Here is a 24,709-nt window from a genome sequence, read left to right as displayed (position 1 = left end):
TGCCTCTTGAAAAGTTGGTTCTGGCCTTGGTACACGCCACGAGGAAGTTACCACACTACTTCCAGGCACACACAGTGTTCGTCCTCACCGAGTATCCATTACAATCACTGTTGAAAAGATCCGATTTCACAGGACGGATTGCTAAATGGGGGACTCGGTTGGGATCGTTTGACATAAGATACCGACCTAGAAGCTCGGTGAAAGGGCAGGTCCTCGCTGATTTCATCGCGGAATTTACACCTAAGGGTGAAGGCAAGGTAATCTGTAGTACGGAGATTCGCCCGTGGAGGTTATTTGTGGACGGCGCATCAAATGCTATGGGGGCTGGGGCTGGTATTGTCATAGTCACCCCCGAAGGTATGCGACTGGAACACTCCTTCAGATTGGGGTTCAAAGCCTCGAACAACGAAGCCGAATATGAAGCCCTGTTGGCCGGACTGAGGGTAGTATTGCATCTGGGCGCCAAGGACGTGGAAATCTACTCGGACTCTCGGCTGATTGTTTGTCAGATCACTGGGGACTTCGAGGCTCGGGATCCCCGAATGAAAGCTTATCTAAGTACGGCAAAGCAAATTATCGGTCAGTTTGGAACGGTGAAGATATCCCAGGTAGCCCGGTCACAAAACAGGCATGCTGACTCTCTTGCCACGTTAGCCTCATCTGCTACCGAGGACACCCCGAGGCTTATCACGATTGAACTTGTAAGGGAGCCAAGCATCTGTGTGAAGACTGCTCTCGACCAGGCCGGAGTAGAGGTCGCGCAGGTGGCGGTGGCCGGATCATGCTGGATGAACCCGATCATAGACTTTCTTTCCGAGGATAAAGTTCCAGAGGATGAGGCCGAGGCCAACAAGATTCGACGAATGGCTCCCAAGTACTGGTTATCTTTGGACCGAAAGTTGTACAGAAGGTCCTTCGCGGGCCCTTACCTCTTGTGCCTGCATCCTGAAAGAGTCAAGGAGCTTCTAACCGAGCTGCATGAAGGAGTATGCGGCGGTCATGCTGGGGGACGATCTTTAGCACACAGAGCAATGACGCAGGGGTTTTGGTGGCCACAGATGCAGAAGGACGCCGCCGAATACGTTCGGAGGTGCGAGCAATGTCAAAAGCATGCCCCAATGATCCATCAGCCGGCAGGACATCTAAATCCTGTCAGCAGCCCGTGGCCATTTGCACAATGGGGGCTTGACATCCTCGGGCCGTTCCCCCGAGCAACGGGGAACCGCCGTTTTGTACTGGTGGCTGTGGATTACTTCACAAAGTGGGTTGAAACTGAAGCCTTGGCCAATATCTGGGATACTGACGTGAAAAAGTTTGTGTGGAAAAACATAGTTACAAGGTTTGGGGTGCCGAATTCACTAGTGACAGACAACGGGCTACAATTCGACAGCAACGCTTTTCGGACTTTTTGCAGCGAGCTCGGCATCAAGAACAAGTATTCAACCCCGGCATACCCCCAGAGCAACGGCCAAGCTGAAGCAGTAAACAAGACTATTTTGAACGGGCTCAAGAGAAGGTTGGATGGAGCGAAAGGAAGATGGGCAGAAGAACTACCTAGTGTTTTATGGGCCTACCGCACGACCCCCAGGAGATCCACGGGGGAAACCCCATTTTCTCTGGCATACGGGGCAGAAGCAGTGATACCAACCGAGGTGAGCTTATGCAGTGCACGGGTCGCCGGGTTTGACCCCGTACAAAACGCCGACCTTATGATGGAGCATTTGGATTGGCTAGAAGAGTGCAGGGAGGCCGCGACCGTACGTCTTGCCGAGTATCAGCAGAAGCTGGCGCAAAGGTATAACCGAAATGTAAAGACCAAGGAATTCAGGGCCGGGGAATTAGTGTTAAGAAGGGTAGTGGGGCACATGCGGGACATGGCTGCAGGGAAGCTTGCTCAGAGTTGGGAGGGACCATACAGAGTCACAGCCGTCGCAGGTGCAGGGGCCTACCACTTGGAGGACCTGGACGAGAGGCCGCTCCCCCAACCATGGAACGCCAACAACCTGAAGAAATTCTACGCGTAACCATCGATGTAAGCCAAAACTTGTATTCTATTAAGATTATGAGCATGATGAACTTTTTTGTCTGTGCTGTTTTTTTTTTTTTTTTTTTTTTTTTTGACCCTGTAACCACACCAAGAGAATCGCCAATAAAGCCTAAGGACAGAAACTTGACCCTCGGCTCGATCAACATCGCCGAGCAGGTGAAAACCTTACGAATAAAACTTAAGGACAGAAACCTGACCCTCGGCTCGATCAACATCGCCGAGCAGGTGAAAACCTTACGAATAAATCCTAAGGACAGAAACCTGACCCTCGGCTCGATCAACATCGCCGAGCAGGTGAAAACCTTACAAATAAATCCTAAGGACAGAAACCTGACCCTCGGCTCGATCAACATCGCCGAACAGGTAAAAACCTTACGAAGAAATCCTAAGGACAGAAATCTGACCCTCGGCTCGATCAACATCGCCGAGCAGGTGAAAACCTTACGAATAAAACCTAAGGACAGAAACCTGATCCTCGGCTCGTTCAATATCGCCGAACAGGTGAGAACCTTACAATCAAATCTATAAGGACGAAAGCACAATCCTCGGTTAAACCAAATCCTGATAAAAACCTAACCTTTTTTTTTCAAAAACTAAGTCCAATAGCGCTCTCAAATTTCTCACAGCGCCGCACAACAGGTTTTCGGGGGTACCATTCTATTAAGCGGCCATAGCACTGGTATAATTCAAGCAAAACACAAAACAAAGATAATTTCATTCAACAAATTGGAACGGAAGCAGAAAACGGACTACTGATTAAAAAGGTAAAAGAAATTGTTCAGTCACTACATCCCGGTGACATGGGCAAATAAAACCGACAAACTAAAGCAATTGTTCAATCACCACATCCCGGTGACATAGGCAAATAAAACAAAATAAAGATAAGCTAACAAGTAAAAATAAAATCAGCTGGGAGGTTGAGTCGGTGTTGGCACTTCCTGCTGGACGGTCAGAGGAAAAGGCTGGCCCTCACCAAGAAGCTCCTGCACGGTAGGTATGCTCGTGGCCTCCATATCCTCGGGCTCGGCATGAGAGTCGATTTGCTCAACCAACTCCCTCATACTGGCCGTCTCCTCCTCGTCAAAAGCAGCCGGGGCGTTCTGGATGGCAGGTACAGGGTTCGGAAATGGAATCTGGCCGGGGTCTCTCAACGGCGAGTCTTCAGGAACTCCCATTGCCTGAAGAGCAGCAAACCACCCGGCCTCGAAACCCATATGCCGAGCCCGAGCAACTACTGGCTCTGCGGAGTTCTCGGCGTCGGCGAAGCCTACGTCGTACCACTTTTGCTCCGCGGCCGCCAAGCCTGCCCTGAGATCAGCTATCTCGTCGGTATGAGAATTGTTGAGGCTGAGGGCTTCGGCTAGTTTGAGTTCCGTCTCATTTTGCCTGACCAGGAGGTCTGCACACCTATTTTCAGCCGACGCTCGGAACTTCTCCGCAGCAGCAGCCTTCTTCTCGGCAGCCTCAGCAATCTTTGCCTTTTCCTTAGTTGTTTTTACTGCTGACTCCCGCGCCCCCTTCTCGCGCTCATTTTCCTCATCGAGCTCCCGTGCCTGGGCAGCCACAATGTGAGCCAGTTGAGCGGCCTAGCAAGCACGAAGGTTAGCAAAGTGACAAAAGGAAATCTACATGGAGCAAATAGACAAAAGAATTACCGCAATGGCGTGCCACTCTAACCGGCGCCCCACGGACTCCTCGGACCCATCATCAAAGGCGTGCACGTCCTCGGGAAGTTGGAGAGCTCCGGCCAAGGTTTGGGCAATACGGCCGCCCTCGCCCTTATCCCACATCCGAACAGAGGCCGTGCTCCCAAAGCCCATACTGGCCTTGGGCCCAGACCCACCTAGGCCCCGAGCTCCCAAAGCCCATACTGGCCTTGGGCCCAGACCCATCTAGGCCCCGGGCCCAAGCCCATACCGGCCTTGGGCGCAGGCCCAGCAGAAAGTTCCAGTTACCTTATGCCCTTCTTGAAACTGCCTTAGAGCAAAAACAAGTTTTGGGTATTAAGTTCCCGGGGTTGACCGGTTAATCTTTCCCGGTAGAGCGCATGAGTCATATCCGGGAAGGTCATGATATGCACGGGAACGTGAGTTGCCGAACATAATCGGTGAAAATGGAACCAAGTTCCAAGATCATAAATGCTGCACCGCCCTTTCACCTAAACAACCACTTTAACCAGATAATACTGGACCTTCAATAGCACTAACGGTGACTGTAATCATGATCTCCCCACTAACCTTGGCTATAAATAGAGGAAAGTTGGGAGAAGAAGGGGTTCAGAAAAATTGAGAGAAAATAGTCAAGGAGAGAGTATCAACTGAGTGTTGCTTTGAGTCCCTCTGCCGAGAACGACCCATTGTAGGAAATCCTTAAACCCACTACAAATAAATTGTGAGCCCAAGTAATCTAAGGCCCAGAATTCTTGTACTTGGTTCTTACACATGTCATTGATGATGGAACTTATATAGCAATTGACATTTTTTGAAGGTAAAGATTGCAATATCTATGTTATTTAGCAATATATATATATATATATGATTTGAATTTATAAAAAACCTGTGACTACTCATTCCATCATTGGTACTTTATTCTTAGTCCTTTTACATTCATAAATGTGGTGTTTACAAATTATTTGATTCCAAAAAAAATTGTCACTGACAAACATTTAATAATTAGCAGTTAATGACCGTTAGCTTATTTGGTTATTTGCTTTTGTACAACTTTGAACAATTTTTAAGACTCTCACTTACAACTGTACTTCTGTCAACTTAAAACAAATAAAATTTTCTTAATTAAATTCATTAAAACCATTGTTCAAATTTTCTTTATATGTTTGTATGGTGTTTTCTATCAAAAGGCAGCTTGGGTTTTGAAAAAGGTTTTCAAATTGGTTTTTAGTGAGTGAATAGTTTTGTATTACTAAAATAATTTAATTTTATATTTAATTATATATATATATATATATTTTTTGGAGGTTTGTTCAATGAATTGTGTTTCTTCCTAATGTATCATATAATATTAAATATTGTGGTACATGTTATATACTCAGTAGCTTCCCCGTGCATCACACGGGTTAGCGACTAGTTTAGAATAATAACTGAAAGACAATAGTTGTTTCATCAAACATCAATCCATAGCCCATTTTGATCTTTTATTAATATTTTGCTTCAAGTTTTACCTTATGATAGAACAATTGATTGAAGACTCTCTACTCTATGTAAGTACAAGACTCAAATTTATACACTGAAAGTTAATTGCATTTTATCATAGTAACAAGGTTTTAAAAAACGGTACGGTGAAAGAATCGAAAAAGGGACTAATTATCAGTTTTCTGGTTCGACCGATGGTCAAACTGGTGACATCATAAATAATTTAATTAATAATTTTTTAAATTATATAAATAAATAATGATGAATATATTTTATTTTTATAATGTTAATAATTTTTCACAACTTATATAATAAATATCATTTAAATATTAAAGGTAACTTACTATATTTGTTTACAAATATGGTTAAAACTTTAAAAGAGGCACATGCAACTACAAGACTTTCTAAGCTCCATCGAAAAAGGAAAAGAGATAATGAATAAATAAATAAAAAACCCACCCCACTTTGGTTACTTCTCCCTGCCATTACTAACTATTAACACCCACCCACTTTTTGACTTTTATGACATATCATTTACTTCTTCCAAGTCCCAAGACTCCCAGCCTTTCCACTTTTCTAATAGAAATCCCTCAAAATCCAAATTGGCAATTTCCCATAACCACTCATTCGTCTCTCTGTCTAATCTATCTCTCCCTCTCACCTTTTCTGCCAAGCTTGTCCATCACTCCATCTTTCTGCAACATATCAATTAGCAATAGTTCAAACTTCAAACCAAAATACCTTCCTCCACCCTTCTCATGTTGCTTCCTTACCTCCTCTCCAAATTTTATTTTACCCACAGATTTAAAAGCTTCATTCACCAAATCTTATTTACAAAAAATCTAAGATTCTCAAAATGAGGAAGAGAAATCATTCATTCCCATTATTCACAGCAATAAAGTAACTGCTGCACCAATGAGTGAGGCCGAATGGGGAAGAAATCAAGAGAAACAAAGTCATTTTCTTTGTATTTTGCAAAACCCGTTCAATCATACCGGTTTCCGGTTTTATGGTTGAACTAGCCAGTTTTTTTATTATTTCCAGTTTTTAGCTATAATCAGACCGGATTGTAAGTCGGTTCCCGATTGAATCAGTTGGTCCGGTCTAGTTTTTAAAACCATGCATAGTACTAGGTGTTAAATGGTAAATTTTAAACATGATGTGATATAAAGTGTATTGTGAAATAAGAACGGAACCAGGATTTTAAGTTAGAAGGGGCTGGAGTATAAGTAAAAAAAAAACTCCAAATAGGCATCCTTCCAATATAAACAAATTATAAATACACAAAATCATTATTTCTTAAAACATTAAGATGCAATCATCTACCAATAAAGACAAAAAATAACAATAATAATAATAAATAAAAGCTTTAAAAAAAAAAACTAGTGTTGGGTTATAGATTGACTCTAGTTAATTAATTGAATTATCCAAGTTGATTAATTAGGTCAAATTACATAAAAATCGTGGAGGCACCAACAAATCACCAAATAAAATAATATGCAGCAGAAATTAAAAGACACGGTGATTTGTTGATGAATAAGGAAAACCTCTCGCGAGGCAAAATCCCTATTAGGTAATTTTCAGTTCACCACTCCCAAAAATCCACTAATGAAGAATAAGCAGTTACAAGTATAAGAAATCTTACAACTACTGGCCTATCCCAAAATACCAACCTACAGTTGAACCTTTGCTTCAATCCTCAATTGGACTTGATCTTGTAGAAGACTTCTTCCTTTGCACAGATCCCAGTACGTGACTAACTCCTTTGCGTGAATCCCAATATATGACTAACTCCACAATAACTATTTAATTGTTGTAGTTAATTTGCAACAGCTTCACATAGAAACACCAATAAGATCTTCAATGGTTGGTGCTTGAGACTTTGCTTGGATACAGAAACCAAAGGCGTACAAAAAATGCATCAATATTTGTTTCTTCTGTAGGAGGAGATTAGGATTTCAAAAAAAAAAAACCTTATGAAGCTTTCTAGGGTTAGGGTTTTCTTTCTCCACCTCCTTATTTAAATAGGAGCTTAATGGGCCTTTTAATTAGACTCTCCTATTCCAATTAGGTTTACATAAACCTTGGGCTTTCTTAGTCCTATTAGGATTATACAAACTCATAAACAAATAGCCTCTTAGAATAAAATGTTGCTAACTATATTTTGAAATCCATCAACTTAATAGATCGAGAGTTGTCGAGCTTATGTCGAGAATTCTTCATTGACTCGATAGATGCTAGTGTTGAAACTAGTGTCGACCTGTATTGCTTCAGCTTTTCTTCATTAGTTTCTTGGTTCAATTTTCATGTCTTTAATGATACCACTTGTAATGTAAATTTTACATACTTCTTGATATATTAAATCCATCTTAGATCTACTCAATTACAAATAAAATGCATTTTGTCATAGGATATGCCAATACATAGAAAATATGATCCTAACAACTAGGCTAGCCTTTTTTTTCTTTTTTCTTTTTTTTTGAATTTAGAGCATTTACAATAGTGGTGCTAAAAAATTTAGCTTTTAGCACCTCAAAAACCTCAAAAAACTACTTTATCTATTTTTTACTACCTTACTTTACAATATACCTAATATCAAATGTTCTTTTTTTTACCAATTTATTTAAATAATATAAATAACTCATTAAAATAATAGGGATGAGAGAGAAATTGAGTTTTTTAATTGAAGGAAGAGAGATAATCTTAATAAAATATTGTATTTTATTTTTAACAACTTGCTATTGTCAATTGGTATTTATACTAGTTTATTGTAGTTGCAAAAAATTTAGCTTTAATTTCTCCAATAACACATAGTTTTTTGGTTCTTTGGTGGTTAAATAGTTTTTTTTTTTTTTTTTTTTTGTTAAAATACAATCACCATTGTGAATATTTTTATTGTTTTTGTTAAGTTTTTGGGTGGAATAGTTGCTAGTTGTGCTAGGCTGGTTGGGAAGGAGGGGACATAAGGTTTTAGAAGAGGGGGCCAACTACAAAAATAAAAAATAGCATATGTAAAATATAAATATATATATATATATATATATTTTAAGTAATAAGTTAAAATAGATAAAGTGACTTTTTTTGATATATTAAAATAGCATTTTTTTAGAACACTTGATTCCTCTAAATAAAATTGTTTTTCTCATTGATCAAAAACAAAATGCATAAGATGCTCTATTATACAGGGTAACAGATTCCTAATTAGTAGTTTAAAAAAAAAAGAAAAAAAAAAAGACACCTAATTAGTTAAAACAAACCCATAAATCATCAGGTAGAACCACTCAAGATAAACCACGTGTCTAAAGTAATCTTTATGTTAACAAAAGCCAGTAACAAACACGTGACTGACTTAAGTTGATTCTTCATCACTACCACAACGTTTCACCAGGCTCTTTACTGGTATAAGGCAAAATTTGCTGAAACAACATATTTTTTTGGAAAAATATTAGTAAAATAGCATGTTGATGAAACAATTTAGTAAGTTGGACTATTTTTGGAACTCGAGTTTGTGAAACTCGAGTTCCTTGGAGTTATTTTTTTCTCGCTTGGAACTTGAGTCTAGCAAACTCAAGTTCCTTGCAGTTATTTTTTAATTTTATTTTTATTATTATTATTTTTTTAATCTAGGTCAAATGAATCCAAAAGTAAATCAAGTTTGGGAAACTCGATTTTGGGTTGGAACTTGAGTTTCACAACTCGAGTTCCAAAAACAGTCCAACTAACTAAATAAGTTCAAACGCATGCTAGTCACCGAATTTTTTCTAGAAAATATACTATTTACCAAATTTTGTTACTGGTATCGTTTAGTCTTAGGCGTTTGGTCACTTGCTGAGAATACGACATTGTTTGAGAGTCATCTCTTTTAAATTCTGTACAACTACTTACATGAGAGCAAATATGTAAAAATATTGCACTCCTGACATTAACTTGAGAGACATAAAGGTAGGAAGTTCTACAACCTTAGGATGAAGAAGCGAGGCACTGAGGTTGAAGTAGCCAGACTTAACTGCAAAGCTCTCCAAGTTACAACTTACAAACATTATTGTAAAATAGTGTCTGGATATCAATTTTTTACAATATTTTGAACTCATGATGCCATTCATATGTAATGGCTAACATGTCCCTACTAATTACAATACTATGTGGACCTCTATTTTTACCCCTTTTGAATTTCTCTTGCTTCATAATCCAAATGTATTCTCGGACTCAATACAATTTATTACTATCACAGCAACAACATGAGCAGGGTAAACAAACAACAATTTCTTGTCAATCTTAAACTAAAGCCAGTAACCAATCAATAACAAGCTAAGATGAAGCACGATCTCATCCATTCGCGTGGGTCCGGCCTGATATAAAAATCCAGTAGGCCAAGGTTGTAGTTTCTCACAATCCAAGCTCAATTAGATACATTGGTTTCTTTTATTGAATTGAATAAATGAACAAAGAGTGCAATCATAGAAGAACAAGAAAGCCGCACTATTTAGGCGAAAAGCATATTTTCGTCCCTACGTTTTCAGGCGATTCTTGTTTTAGTCCCTAGATTTTATTTTTACCGCTTTTAGTCCCTATTTAGAAAAACGCCTTCTGTTTTAGTCCTTTCCGTCAGTGCCGTTAGGGCACTGACCTACGTGGCAAACGGAAGTATTAAAATAATAATAAAAATTTTTATTTTGGCATTACAAAATACCACGTCAGCATCTAAATTAAAAAAATTAATTTATTAATTTAAACTAAATAAAAAAAATTAAAAACAGAGTTAAAAATAAAAACAAGAACACAAACAACAAAATTTAAACACAAAATTTAAATTTAAGAACACAAAATTAAAAACCAAAATCACAAACCCAGAAAATAAGAACACAAAATTAAACTTCAGACCCACATCAGATTAAACATGAAAACAAAATTTAAAACCCAAAAAATTTGAACAAGAAATTGAAACCCAGCCATCAAGAAGAAGAAATTGAAATTGAACAAAACCCTAACTTTATTCATCAGATCTGAGCTCTGAAAAATCACCTCCGTGGATCCCAATTCCACAGACGACGAAGCTTTGTTCTTGGCTTTGGATTTGGACTTATCATCCTCGCCTTTGTAGTACCCATCACCCCAACCCAAAATAGAGACACCGTTGGAATAGTCGTAGGAGCTCTGCCAAAAGATAGCGTAGGTCCAACTCTTGCGAGCACCTTCGAATAAAGCTTGGAGGCGTTGTTGGAGCGTTTCTTGGTTGAAGAGAGCAACGGAGGGCTGTGATTGAGAGACAGTGGGCATGGGTGTGGGTGTGGGTGTTGAGGTCGAAGCTGCAGAAGATATCTAGTGATGGAGTTGAGGTTGTTGCTGCTGGGAAGGAGGTGGTGGCCAAAAATTTGAGAGATCGGAACTCATGAAATTTCTGGGTTTTATGTGTGTTTGTTTCCCAAGGAAATTTCTGGGTTTATGGGTTTGCTAGAGATTGGGTTAGTTACTGTGTTTATGGGTTTGTTTCTTGGATTTATTTTTTGTTTTTCTAGATTTGATGGAGATTGGGTTTGGTTGCTGGATTTGGATTTGGCATTTGCTAGAGATTGGTTTGGTTGCTTCTTGGATTTGGACAGAACATGAATAAAATTTCCTGTTAGTATTTAATTTAATTTTTTTTTCTTTTTTTGTTTGTGTTCTTCTGATATGGGTTTAGTTCTTGGTTGCTGGGTTTGGTCTCTGAAGAACATGAAGAACAAGTTGAAGAACATGAATATTAAGAAAAGAAAATTTTAATTAAAATTTTAAATTAATTAGATTTAAGGTTTTTCTTTAAATTTAATTTTTTAAAAGAAATTTCTGATGTGGGTTTAAAAAAATAAAATAAAATGCTGATGTGGCATATAAAAATGCCAAATAATATTTTTTAATAATATTTTAATGACCACATCAGTGCCACATCAGTGCCACGTCAGCTAATAGGGTGTTCCGTCTGCCACCTAGGACTTTGCCATTAGGGCACTGACGGTAAGGACAAAAACGAGATCGCTTTTTTGATTTTAGGGACTAAAAGCGGTGAAAATAAAAGATAGGGACCAAAGTGGAAATCGCGTGAAAATGTAGGGACGAAAATGGGTTTTTCGCCCACTATTTATCAAAATAAGAAAAAGAAAAAGAAAGCTGCACTAAAACAAACACACAACATTCCAAACAAACCACTATACGAAAAAGTATAACGCAGAGTACAATCACCAAGTAAACAATTCTTGACCTCATCAGAGAATATGTTTAATAAGTCTATGCAATCAAGTTCTTCAAATTGTATAATAGACACTAACTTGTACAAGTTGCAGAGTAGAAACTTTGGCACCATGGATCAGATCACCTGAAGAAATAGAAAAGGAGAGAATGAAGAGGGAAACAACCAACTAAAATGATTAAGCCCAATACATTAAAAATAAAATAAAATAAATTGAAATCAAGTATGCTGTAAACATGAACTCATTAAAGAACGCTTAAAACCATATTTGTTTTTGTGGGTTCTAGTTAGTTCAATTGGTAAAGTCTCTAATGATTGTATAAGAGATCTGGGGTTCAATCCTTGCCTACACCAAAAACTAATTGGTATCTTGGTCTGATGATAAAGAGCTATTGTCAGGGGCGGTTTTTTGCGCGTAGCCACATGACTTTGGAGGTGTGACTTTGCTAGGCCCGGATTTTTTTTTGGTGAGATCAACCCAGAACTTAACATTGGGCTGCATAGACCAATGGCTTCTGGTGTATTTTTAAGCCTACAAAATAGATAAAACCTAAAGTCTTAGAATCATGATAATGGTTGAAATAAATAAATAATATGCTTAGCATGATAGCTTTGATTAAATGGTGAGTTGATACGTTATTATTATGTTTATTAAGTGATGTCCAATATTAGAAAGTGTTTAATTAGGTGTCCAATGTCCAACAATGGGATGAGTCCAATAGTCCATGTCTAGTTGCGGTTCATGGCTCATGTTCAACATAATAAGGCATGTCTAGCAATGGTCCATGTCCAAATAATATATGTCCAAGGGAGATTCATGTCCAAATAATAAGTATCCAAGGGTGGTTCATGTCCAAATAATATATGTGCGATGGTGGTAGATTGATTTATTAATATGTGTGTTTGTTAATGAAGTATTAGTGAGATCATATTCATTAAATAGTGAGATGATATTAAAATAACTTGCATCCAGCGGTAAAATAATAATGAATTACCATATGCTTAACAATGTAATTTCAAAGATGGAGAAAACATTGATTAATCTTTTATGTTTCTGGCCCCAGCTGTGTAGTAGTACTTCATTCTTTATATAATTTGCGGCTCTGGCTGTTTAGCATTAATGGGTTGATAACCTTCATGTTCTTCATATTTTGTAGCTCCAGCCCTTCATGTTTTGCAGCTCTAACCATATCACATCAGTAGGCTTTAACATTTTAGCAACATGAGAAAATGAGTCCAGCAGCATAATAACATTAGTCGAGTGGTATAATGATGATGAATAAAATATACTTAATAATATAAATTTGAAGACAAAAGTATGATGACTTATCTTCATGTTTTGCAGCTCCAGCCATACCACATCAGTGGACTTAACATTTCAGCAACTTTCATATTCGAAAGGGAAAAATGGATGCAACTAGAGGGAGAGAGAGCATATCCAACCGTGCGCATCGGTTGGTTAAGTTTGTCCCCTTAATCATGCACTTAAATGATTTTCCTCATGTAATGCTCTTTTAGATTTTAGTCAAGTATGAGTGATATTGTCTTTCATAAGAATAGCTTTAAGTATTAGAAATGTATGTCTTCAATGAGAAAGATTTTAATATGAAGTCTTTGTGCCTTTTAAGAGAAAGGCCTTAGTATTGATGTTCATTTGAGAGAGGGCTTTTGTGATGTGTTCTTTGAAGAGTATTTTGATATGTTTTGAGATGTACAGAGATGGTACTAAATATATTTATATATATATATATATATATATTGTGAGATATGGTGTTGTAATGTGTATGGGAACTATATGTAGATACTTTGTTGGACATGGATCTTGTATATGTATACTTTGTGAGACATGGAGTTTAAAGATATATGAGAAGTATGTATGGGTATTTTGTGAGGTATGTGTCATGTTGCTTTCTAAGAAGGGAGATTTTGTATGAGAAATAAAGAATGAGATGAAGATGTGTTTCTGGGCAGCAAAGTGATAAAGTTTCAAAATATTGAAGTGTGGGAGAGATGGATAATGTGTAATGGTGTAATAGGTGTGATGTAATGGTGTTATCTAAGAAGAGATCTTTTTGTAAGGGGGATGGAGAAGTATGGAAGAGTTTAGAGATATATGCAACAAAGTGAAGTTTCAGAATATTGGGGATGAGAGAGGGGATCAAAAAGGGGCCCCTTTAGTGTGGCTTGGTCCTCTTTATATAGAGCCAAGCTATGTAACTAGATTAGAACTAGTTGAAGGGAGGTTCAGCAAATAAGGAAAAATCTTTGACAAAGTAAGTGGTTTCATTAGAGGGATTTTGTTTTTTAGCCAAATGAAGAAAGCTAGAGACTTAATGGTGCTGGAGCTGCTGTCAATCATAGCTGTCACAGCTGGCTGATGACATCTTTTGCTTGGAGGACAATACTTGGCATTAAATTCATGATTTGGCTAAAGATGGTAAGATAATCTTTATGGGACCCTCTTGTTTCTGGTACCATAGCTGCTGGGATTGAGCATTAATGGGCGAATGACATTATTTTAGGACATGTATCAACCTGCTGGAGCTTCTGTAGCTTCTGTTGGGGCTATCACAGCTTCCGCTGGAGTTGTTTCAGCTTATGTAGAAGCTGTTGCAGCTTCCACTGGAACTGTTATAGCTTGTGCAGAAGTTGTTGCAGCTTCTGCTGGAGCCGTTTTTGGTGTTTTCGACTAAGTTTCCTCTCTTGAAAAAATTATATGTTTAGTCCATATATAATTTTGGTAAGTAATAGACTAGTTGGTTGATATTTGATGAAGTTTTAAAGATGTAATTATGGTCTTTTTGTATTTTAACCAAATCTTGGAGAGTAAGGAGAGCATTTTAATGCTAGATGTGAGATATTAATATAAATTTAGCCATGTGCTTGGAATTGATTTATATGAAAATAATAATATAACTAATATGGAATGATATAATTATATTTTAAAACTTATATTATATGATGGATATTAATTTTTATGTAAAGAGCATAGGGAGTTTTATCATTTTAAGTGTTATGTGATATGAGAGGCTTACAAAATATTACCTATTGCACATTAACCCGTCAGAGTTCAGGGAATTGGGGAAGACATGCCAAGCAACATGCTTTCCTTTATCAACTTGAACCACAGGAGCTTTATTGAACATACTTCTTGGCCTTCCAAACCACAACTCCCAAAATTCCTCTGATGGGACTCATGAGCTTGGATCATGAGCCAAAAATGAGATGATGTGCTATGAGCTTGAACCATGGGCTTTGACGCCTTTTTGTGCAAATATGGGCTCTTTTGGGCTTTAGAAGAGATTTTCCTAAAATCCATGATAGTGTTGATGTGGTGCGGGTTGCCAATGAAATGAAGCCATGTGATGTGAAAATTTTGTCCTCAACAGCTATTATCAGGAGTGGACGTCATAGGTTGAAACTCTCTCTAAAAAAAAAAAAAAAAAAAAAGAACCATATTTATTTAACCTATATATTCTGATTCATCCTATGGAAATGAAATGAGAAAGTAGGAAGCCCCCCCCCCCCCCCCCCCCAAAAAAAAGTAAAAAGACCCCTAAAAAGGGGAGAGGGAGAAAGAAGAAGCTGTTATAAAAATTCATTGCTTAATTTATTGATTACAGGGAAAAAAATAAGAGTCCACCACAAAAAGAAGCGGAAAAGAATTAGCTAGTAATATAATGGGCAGATAAGTTGTGGGTTCAAAACCAAGTACATAAGTATGTAAATTGAGGGGGGAAGAATTGATAAGACCTTCATTCTAATCAAAAGAAGAAGTACCCTTACATTGGGGAAAATATTGTTAAATATTATTGAACAAAGTTTTGTTCTAAATATATTTTGAGTCTTGGGCTTCTAATAGGAAGATGTCATTAATCATTGTCAAGTGCAATGCACATGACTCACTTAATTCAACCAACCAAGTGAGTTATATACACTACACATGACAGGACATATGTCATCTTCCTATTGGTCGTTGGAGCCTAAGGCTCCAAACATGTCTGGAAACAAACCTTTTCCAATATTTTTTAGGAAAAAAATTGAATTAATTGGAGAGAGATTTGAAACAAAAGAAGCACCATGAAATATTTCAAAAATGTGAGTGCAAGAATTCATTGATGTACCTTGTTAGCTAAAGATTATCATTCTCTGTCACATTGTTGAAATACAAGTTAAGGGACATGTTGGACTTTGTAAAAACCAGGTCCTCCTTTGTCAAGCCTATCTTTGAATGACTTTGTCATGTCATTGATCTCCAATTTCTGGAGGGTTGCAATGAAACTCAATCAATCTGGAATTGTCATCAAGCACCAGCATTCTCTAATTTCCAAACGTAAAAGATTGGGTGCGGCTCCTTCATCCACCCTCCACTCATCTAAATATCTCAATTCAGAAAGGACAAGAAACTGAAGCAAAGGAAATCCTCTTTGAGAACAAACCATATTCTTTCCTAAGAATGAATTAAAAAGAAGGAGAAGGATTTTTAAGTTTGGCAACTTCTCTAATGTTGCCATTGGGTCTTCTTCAAGACCAGTTCTCCATAAGGTCAACTTGGCCAGATTTGGAGAGAATTGGTGAGCTTCTGGGAGATTCTTTATTAAGCAGTGTAGATTTAGCTTATATATATAAGGACAGCTTGATACTACTTGTACTACATCTGAATCCCATTCCCATTCATTTAAAAAAGTTGTCGCGCGTGCGAAGAACTCGAAGACGGTTAAACCTAAAACTTATGGGAATGTGGATACTTTCAGGGATGACATTCACTAATGTTTGCAAATAACAAAGATTAGCCAATTCCAACTTCTCACTTACCATATAATAAATGGGTAGATACAGATGCCTTAATTGTTTCATGTTCTTAAATACATTTGGTACCCTCATACTGTATTCTTGAGCCAGCAAATCTAGTGTCTCCAAGCACTTCAAATTGCCCATGGATGATGGCAAGATTTCTATCTTGGTATTTTTCAAAGATAAAAATCTCAAGTGGATGAGATATCCAATGTCATCAGGTAAGTTTCCACACAAAAAAAATATTTGAAAATTTTCAAGATTTAAGACTCTAAGCAACCTGATTTTCTTGAAATAAGATTCTTTAAGATACAAATCATTGTCACAAGGCACAAAGTAGAGAAGAGACCTAAGGTAAGGATATTTATTGAATTTAATCCCCTCGAGGCAATTATCACCTGATTCCAAATTGATAGCAAGTCTTCGAATTTTACCAATATGCGCTTTACTTTCTTCTGTGGAAGGAATATTGGTGATCTAGAGAAAATTTTCCCTTTGGGCTTTTGATACCCAAAATTCTCGCATAAGATCATGGTTTCGACAAGTTCTGATCCTTCCAAGTGAGCCAATTTTCCCCACTTGAATCATGCACCTCTACACTAGCTCCTGTAATATTTCTCTCCCAAATCCTCCATTGTATCCTCTCTTCCTCCTCTATGCTGAATTTGTGATATAAAGCCTTCTCCCATCCACATCCGAATAAATTCCTTTCTTGTTATCTCAAAATCCTCTAGGAAATGGGCTAAATATAAAAAACATGGTTTCAAGTGGTAAGGCAGATCGTCATAACTTAATCCCATTACCTTGGTGAGTCGTAAGTCTGGTTGTTCATAAAGGTATGATTTGACATGTCCAAGCACATCCTACCATTCTTCTGTTTGCTTTGTAGCTAAAAGACCTCCAAGAACAATGACAGCCAATGGTAAACCTCCACAATATCCAATCATTTCCTTGCCTAACTTTTCCATCGTTGTTTTCATTATAGAGTCTAGAAAACCAATAACAAACAAAACACTAATATCAATTTTTTTAAATAAAAACACTAATAAAATTTCTTCTTCAAATACCATAACCAGAACATCAGCAACTAAAATAGCTAGTAGCAAACCAATGTGATGCGCAGAAAAAATTTGACGATTTATTTTTATTAAGTGAAAAATGAAAATAGTAAATGAGATTTATAAGTGTTGATATCAAACCCTTCTTAAAATGATGTAATTATTTTCAGAAAAAATATAGTTGATACAATATATTAGATTGTTACCACTAATGTAAGCATAATATTATTTTAGATATTCTTGATTGTGTGCTATTAAATTTTATTTTATTCATCGTTAGATTTTGTTTTAGTTGTTGGGAATGAAATCCAATTTGAACAAGAATATCATATTTTAAATTGTGGTTGAGAGAGATCGTTGGTGGTGGTGTGGTTGAGAGAGTGTCAAAGTGATAGAGTGACAAAAATTAGAGAAAGGAGTGATAGATAATTTTATATTATTTTATTGTATAATTTATATTATTTTGATGTGCTAAATGGTAAAATAAAAGTTGAGATGTTGGATGTATTATAAAATAGTATGGTATAATAGATAAAGTAATTTTTGAGATGATAAAATGAGATATTTTTTAGAAACCAATACTAATGCTCTAACACCAGCAGCTACTCTTCTTTTTCTTCAAATTATTTTTTTAAAATAAAAATTTCATAAATAATTTTTTCCAAAAAATAAAATTTTACTTGATCTCCAAGATATTGCCATGATCTTCTCAAGCAATTCCCAACTCCTTTTGTTATTTAGACATTGTAGTTCATCTCATGAAGACCTCTAGGATCAACATACAAAGCCAAATCTTTATTACGAGAGGTAAGCAATATCTTACTATTAGCAGTTTCCATTGGGAAGACTTCACGTAGAATGTTCCAATCCTCAGTTTTCCAAATATCATCTAGAATCACCATACATTTTTCCTCCAGTTGAACTTGACGAATTTTCTCAACGAGCATTGCATTGTTCAAGTTCCGAATATCATCTCTTTGATCTTTAGATGGAGAGAGAAGGCTAATCAGAATGTCTTCTCATACTCGTCTTCTTTGAAATTGTTGAGAGATATATACCCAAGCATGGCGGTCAAAGTGCCGCTTGACTTCATGGTGATTATAAACCATCTTGGCAAGAGTGGTCTTTCCCAGACCACCCATACCACATATGGAAGCAACTCCTTCCTCTTTCAATAGAAACACCACCAATTTATTTGTATCATCTTCCAACCCAACAACGATACGTTCAGGATGAGGATAAGTTTCCCTTTGGTCTCGTTGCGTCTCATTCAATGAACTTGGTCCGCGTCCTTGCATTATTGATTCTCTTATGCTGTCTTCAAAACTCTTTCTCAAATTAGAAAGTTTTGCCATTATATCTGCAATCTTTGACCCTACTTGGTGCACTGTAATTCCTTCACCCAAGATGCAAGCGAACCTCTCGAGGGCCTTTTGTACGCCTCCTCCCTTGCTGAACTTGGTCACTCACACCATACAGAAATTTTGCTTCTTGTTCGAGCAAGTTACCAAGCCTTGTCGCCACACCAGAGACAACAGACTCTGCCATTCCTCTTCACTAGAAAGAAGATGAATGGGAGCTTTGAATATTACTTCACACTTCGCAAGAATTGGTAACACCCTCTTTGTATGACTTTAGTCAACCTAACCTTTTGGCACTTCTTTTTCCAGATTTCAAAACATGAATCTGGTTATATATATACAGCTTGCTCTATATATGTCATGCTCCACGCCCAAACCCAAAAGGGTTCAAAGCATGAGAAAAAGAACTATCCAAAGGGATTTTTTTTTTCTTTCTTTATGATAAACATAAATAAACATATTGATCTCTTCACAATATATGGCAAATCTCTATAACATAATTACAACATACAACTACAAATCATGTGCCTCCAAAATACATGAATTTATTTCGAAACTCCAAATGAATCAACACAAGATCAAAGACCTCCACCAACAAATCTAAGATTGGCATAACCAAGGCTTACAACCTCCAATTAGACTGAGTCACTAACCATTTATAACACTAGTCTACCAATTAGCATAATACTTCAACCACCGCTAACAAGGAAAGCTCGATGCCTGAGGTATAACTAACTGATCTGAAAAATTGTGAAAGAGTGGGATGAGCTAGAACCCAATAAGTAGCATAATTAATGAGGGTGGGAAAAATGCAAGTTTCATGATAATGAGCATTTTACAAAGCATGCTATAATTTAGGAATTTCCATTTAATTTCTACAAAATCAATTTCATTAACAACACGACAAGAATAATAGAAATAATGTAGCACCAAATTTCCCAAGATAACTATGAAACTACATATTATTCACTGTGAGCCAGAAAAATATTCAATACTATTTCAAATCCAAAAACTTCACCCAAGGCCACGTGACAAAGTGCCACAAAGATGGAAATGTCACCAAGACATACCGCCACAGCCAAGTCAGAACCCAAACACAATTGCATGATATGTACCTCTTTTGGCATGTTATCTATCAGCCCCATGGGCAACAACCTCACCCACACCCTTTACCTCTCTTTGTTAGGAACCCATGGGTAGAATTCACTCTTGAAAACTAGTTTGCAAAAGGAGTGTGCTTAAGAGCTTATAAACACATGGTTAAACTTATACTTAATCCATGTGGGACACTAGGTTCATTATACTTAATCCATGTGGGACACTAGGTTCATTATACTCTCCCCCCATGGGCAATATGGGAAAATGAGCCATATAATACCTCTTTTGCATATCATCTATTGGCTCTATCTAGCTTTACTTACACACTCATGGATTTACCTCTTCCCCTCATGGAGGGCAAGGAATGACGTGTCATGCAGTACACCTTTTGCATGTGGTCTTTTGGCCCTATAGACAACGGCCTCACCCACACACTTAGGGATTTACCTGCATCATGCAAAGTGAGAGGCTCTAACCTGGCTCGTCATCACAGAGACGGGGTAATCACATGTCACACAAACATCGTCACAAAAACAGGGTAATCACCAATATTATAGCACCAGGGCAAACCCACCTCAAAAGCTCACAAGTTAATGTATTTGAAATACATAGTCCACTTTCAAGTAGTTTCATAAAATATTTCAATAACCAAATATCCACAATATTCTCAAAGTCCAAAAAATCATTTCTTGTCAAAATATTTTGCATCAATTTCCCAAATAATACAAAGTAAGAAGCGTTTTTAGTATTTTCAAATAATACCATAAATCCATGAAATCCATTATCAAAGGAATTCAAAGATGCTTGTCTTTTCTATGCCAAATATTCATGCATTTCTCTATATTCAAATATTAAATATGATGCACTTTTCATATATAATCATTTATAGTAGGATCACAACACGACACTGTAGGAGGCAAAATTTTAAGCCAATCATAAAATACCACATCAAAATTTAGTGACAAAATTTAAATTAATATGTCATTGAATTAGATAAATCAAGTGTTGACAAGTGTTATTTAAGATGATATTTATCCTAATTAAATAGAGATAAATATCTTGATGATAATTATTCTAATTAAATAGAGATAAATATCTCAATTAAATTGGAATGATAATAGTTAGTCATTATTTCCATTAAAATAAATAAATAAAAACAGAGATAATTATCTACAAGGAAGTCAATCCCAAGTGGGACTTATCCTTTGAAACCACTATAAATAGAGGACATACCTCCTCTCATTTAGGAGAATTGGCTAAGACGTCGAAGCTTTGGAGAAATTCTGCCTCAAGAACACATGAAGAACATTCAAATAAGTTCTTTGAAGTTCTATTGGAATTAAGCTAAAAAAGCCTCCATAAACTTCAACAAACCTCAAATTCTTGAAGCTCAACAGATCAAGCCTCTAAAACCCCGAAGAACTTCAACCTAAGAACATTCACATTCAAAGACTTGAAGAACAATAAATCTCTAATAAGCTTGAAGCTAGAGATTTGTTATGGAGACCGTTCAATCCATCTTCCCACTAAAGTCAAGAAGATTTCTTGTTTGAGTCAAGTTCAATGAAGATAGAATCAGAGGGTATTCTTTTGTAAAAGGATTGAAATAGAGATTGTACTCATTATTCATCAATACAAATTTATATTTGCAAACCATATTTATTTTCAATTGTTTAATTTTCTACACTTGATTTATCTAATTTAATGACATTAATTTAAATTTTGTCACTAAATTTTGATGTGGCATTTTATGATTGGCTTAAAATTTTGCCTCCTACAGACACTTTTTAGCACAACTTAGTTCCATAAATAATTTTTCAAAATGTGTTTAACTCAAAAACAATGTTTCATGCAATATGATTATGTTTCTTAAAAAAATGTCATTAAGAAGCTACTTACCTTGGAAGTCCAATCCAATATTACCTCAATTGGGCGCAATACAATCAATTGCTCAAATTACTAGGCCCATCACCAAGCACCTTGAAACCTAGAAATGCAAGCATCAAGCCTATTAAAAATAAGGCTCATCACGAAGTACATCATCACATTCATCCCCAATTAATCAGAAAGATACTCCAAAAATCCAACCAAATGGCCTAAAGCCTAGCTTGGTTAGACTATAGTGAGGACCTATTCCCTATTCAAGTAGGAAATCACACAAACACACAAGAAATCCATAGGATCAAAACTTGTCACTATTAAATAGAGTAGCATGTCACATGAATTTATTTTGGTCACCAAACCAAAGAACATCAATTTTATGTCTGGACTCTAGAGTGACAAGAATTATTTATACAATTTAAAATTAAAGTTTGTTGAGTTTATATGCATTAATTTACCCGAGGACCAAGGATTGGAAGCATCGTTGTAGCCTTCAGCTGTCCCTTATTAAGAAGCATCTATTGCACGAGGAGTGAGGTTGCCCGAGGAGAGAATGGGAAGTGACAGAGCGTCCTTAGGAAGTAGTATGAGAGGTGAAAGGGGGGCGCCTCAGGGGATAAACAAGATATTTGTAGGAGGTTCCTGTAAAGTCTCACCTACTCTTCTGCATTAAATGGCTGGCAACAATTTTATCAGCTACATTAATGAGGAAGTAACCTAAATAGTAGATCCATAGCTCAGCAACTCCTTCCACCACCTTCACCAGAAGTCTAATGGGACAAGTGTCCTAAGGAGATTTGGGAGGATTGAAAATAGAGGGCTAGGATGCAAGAAGTCATGGAGTATATAAAGGAAAGGGACTCTCAGATGAAGGGGGGATCAAAAAAAAAAAAATTTTTGAAGAAAAGAGATCAGAGTCAGAATAGTAAGAGAGTGAACAGTGTATGTAACAACTCAAGAACATTGTCCTCGAGCTAGCTTGTAAAGATCCATCTATACATTTTAATTTTAGACTTTTGCCTCCTCCTTCTCTATCTGTGTCATCGGGCGAAGCCCAACTTGTTCATCCCACTCTCTTTACAAATATCTATTGGTTTGGGTCGGGTTTGGGAACATCAATCCCACTATTCTAAGTGGGCTTGGACTTTCCAAGTTTTCGTGCCCTTATAGTTAAAATTATATAACTAGCATTTACGTACACTTGCTCAAATATTTTAAAGAAATATTTCTCTATCTTTTATTCGTCATATTGAAATTTTATGTTTTGATGTCATCAAGTGCAATTTAGCCATACCAAATGAAATTGAAATAAGGCCCTTTGTTTTTCCTTGAGTTGACATACTTATTCATAGTTTTGGGACTAAAAAGTTTCTACTTTCTACATTCACATGTTCCAAATAAAGATTGATATTAGAGGAAAAAAATATGCACACACATTTATATGTTTTCCTCTAGAACCTTCTAAAAACAATGTTTTCCTTTAGAACTAACAAAATTTAATATTATAAACTTATTTTTATTTTGTCTTTTAAATTCTTTTATATTAACTTCTCAAAAAAATTCTTTTATATTAATTAATTGTGTTTGTCTATTATAGTCTACCAAACATATTCTAAATATGTTTTATGTGCGTATCACACCTTCCGCTACTCTTCTTTTATGTCAAATTAATTTGAAAAGCGAAAAGAAAAATTTCTTCAAATTTTAAAATTTAAAATATTTCCAAAAAAGAAAATTTAATAAAGTAGTATTACTAGATATTACTTGTACCTAATCTCCAAGATATTGCCAGCTTTTCAAGCAATTCCCAACTCTTTTCAAGACTTAAACACTCCAGTTTATGAAAACTTCTAGGATCCGCATGCAAAGCCACATCATTATTACAAGAAGTAAGCAATATCTTACTTTTAGTATCTTGTATTGGGAAGACTTCACACAAAATATTCCAATCCTCAATTTTCCAAATATCATCTAGAACAACCAAACACTTTGGTTTTGCTGAACTTGACGAAGTTCCTCGACAAGCTTTGTATTAGACCAATCTTTAATTTTATCCCTTTGATATTTAGAGAGAAGACTAATTAGAATTTCTTCCCAAACAGTTCTTTTTTGACATTGTTGTGAGATACATACCCAAGCGAAGCAGTCAAAGTGCTGCTTGACTATGGTGTCATTATAAACCATTTTGCCAAAAGTGGTCTTTCCCAGACCACCCATGACCCATACCACATATGGAAGCGACTCTAGTATTGCCTTCCTCTTCTCTCAGCAAAAACTCCACCAAATTATTTAGATCCTCGTTAAACCCAGTAACATCATGTTGAAGATGAGAATATGTTTCTCTTTGCTCTGGTTGCGTCTCATTGTGAGAACTCGGCCCCCCTTCTTGCAGTGTTGATTCTCTTATTATGCCATATTCTTGAAAACTCTGTTTCAAATTAGAAATTTCTTGTCTTGATAACATCAATCTTTGACCCAACCTGGTGCACCGTAATTCCTTCATCCAAGATGCTAGCGCACCTCTTTAGGACCTTTTATGTGCCCCTTCCCTTTCTGGATGCAACTGTGAGGGCACAAGTCGCAATGATATTTTCTGCATCATAACCAAGATCTTTCATTTCTACAACGCTATTCTTTACAAACGCTGATTCATTCTGCCTCGCATCAGCATCTTTTAAAAAGCATTGCATCCGCGTAAGCTCCGTTTGTAACTCATGAACTTTGTCACTCACATCGTTCAAGTATATTGCTTCTTGTGCGACCAAGTTACCAAGCCTTGTCACCACACAGGACACAACAGACACAGCCATTCCTCTTCAACAGAAAGAAGATGAATGGGAGCACTTATCTTTGTATGAATTTAGTCAACTATGTCTCTTCGGCACTTCTTTTTCCATCTCATAACATGAATACGTGCTTGCTCTATATATGCAGGTCAGATGTGACTACGTACAATAGCACAATCACCGAACATTCTAATTAAATTTTTTAGTTGATAAACAACATTCTAATTAAATTAATTTCGTGATCTTGTTGACTTTTAAAAGATGCTTTTTTTCTCCATAATAATAATAATAATAATAATAGAAAGATGCTTT

The 24,709-nt window shown here is 36.7% G+C and overlaps 1 protein-coding gene across 1 annotated transcript; it reads right to left on the bottom strand.

The window, feature by feature from the left end:
• Positions 1 to 15,547: 15,547 nt before the first annotated feature.
• On the bottom strand, positions 15,548 to 24,486 carry LOC126705122 (putative disease resistance protein At1g50180). The gene is given in 7 exon segments (XM_050404067.1): positions 15,548 to 16,125; positions 16,235 to 16,611; positions 16,702 to 16,836; positions 16,839 to 17,002; positions 17,081 to 17,201; positions 18,293 to 18,736; positions 24,154 to 24,486. Coding segments are annotated over 7 exon segments (1,929 nt in total). The 5' UTR covers positions 24,422 to 24,486; the 3' UTR covers positions 15,548 to 15,705.
• Positions 24,487 to 24,709: the final 223 nt, after the last annotated feature.

Source organism: Quercus robur, chromosome 11 (genome assembly GCF_932294415.1).
Source record: "Quercus robur chromosome 11, dhQueRobu3.1, whole genome shotgun sequence".
Taxonomy (NCBI): Eukaryota; Viridiplantae; Streptophyta; class Magnoliopsida; order Fagales; family Fagaceae; genus Quercus; species Quercus robur.
The sequence above is the reverse complement of the archived record's forward strand: the minus strand, read 5'-3'. Positions and strand labels throughout refer to the sequence as shown.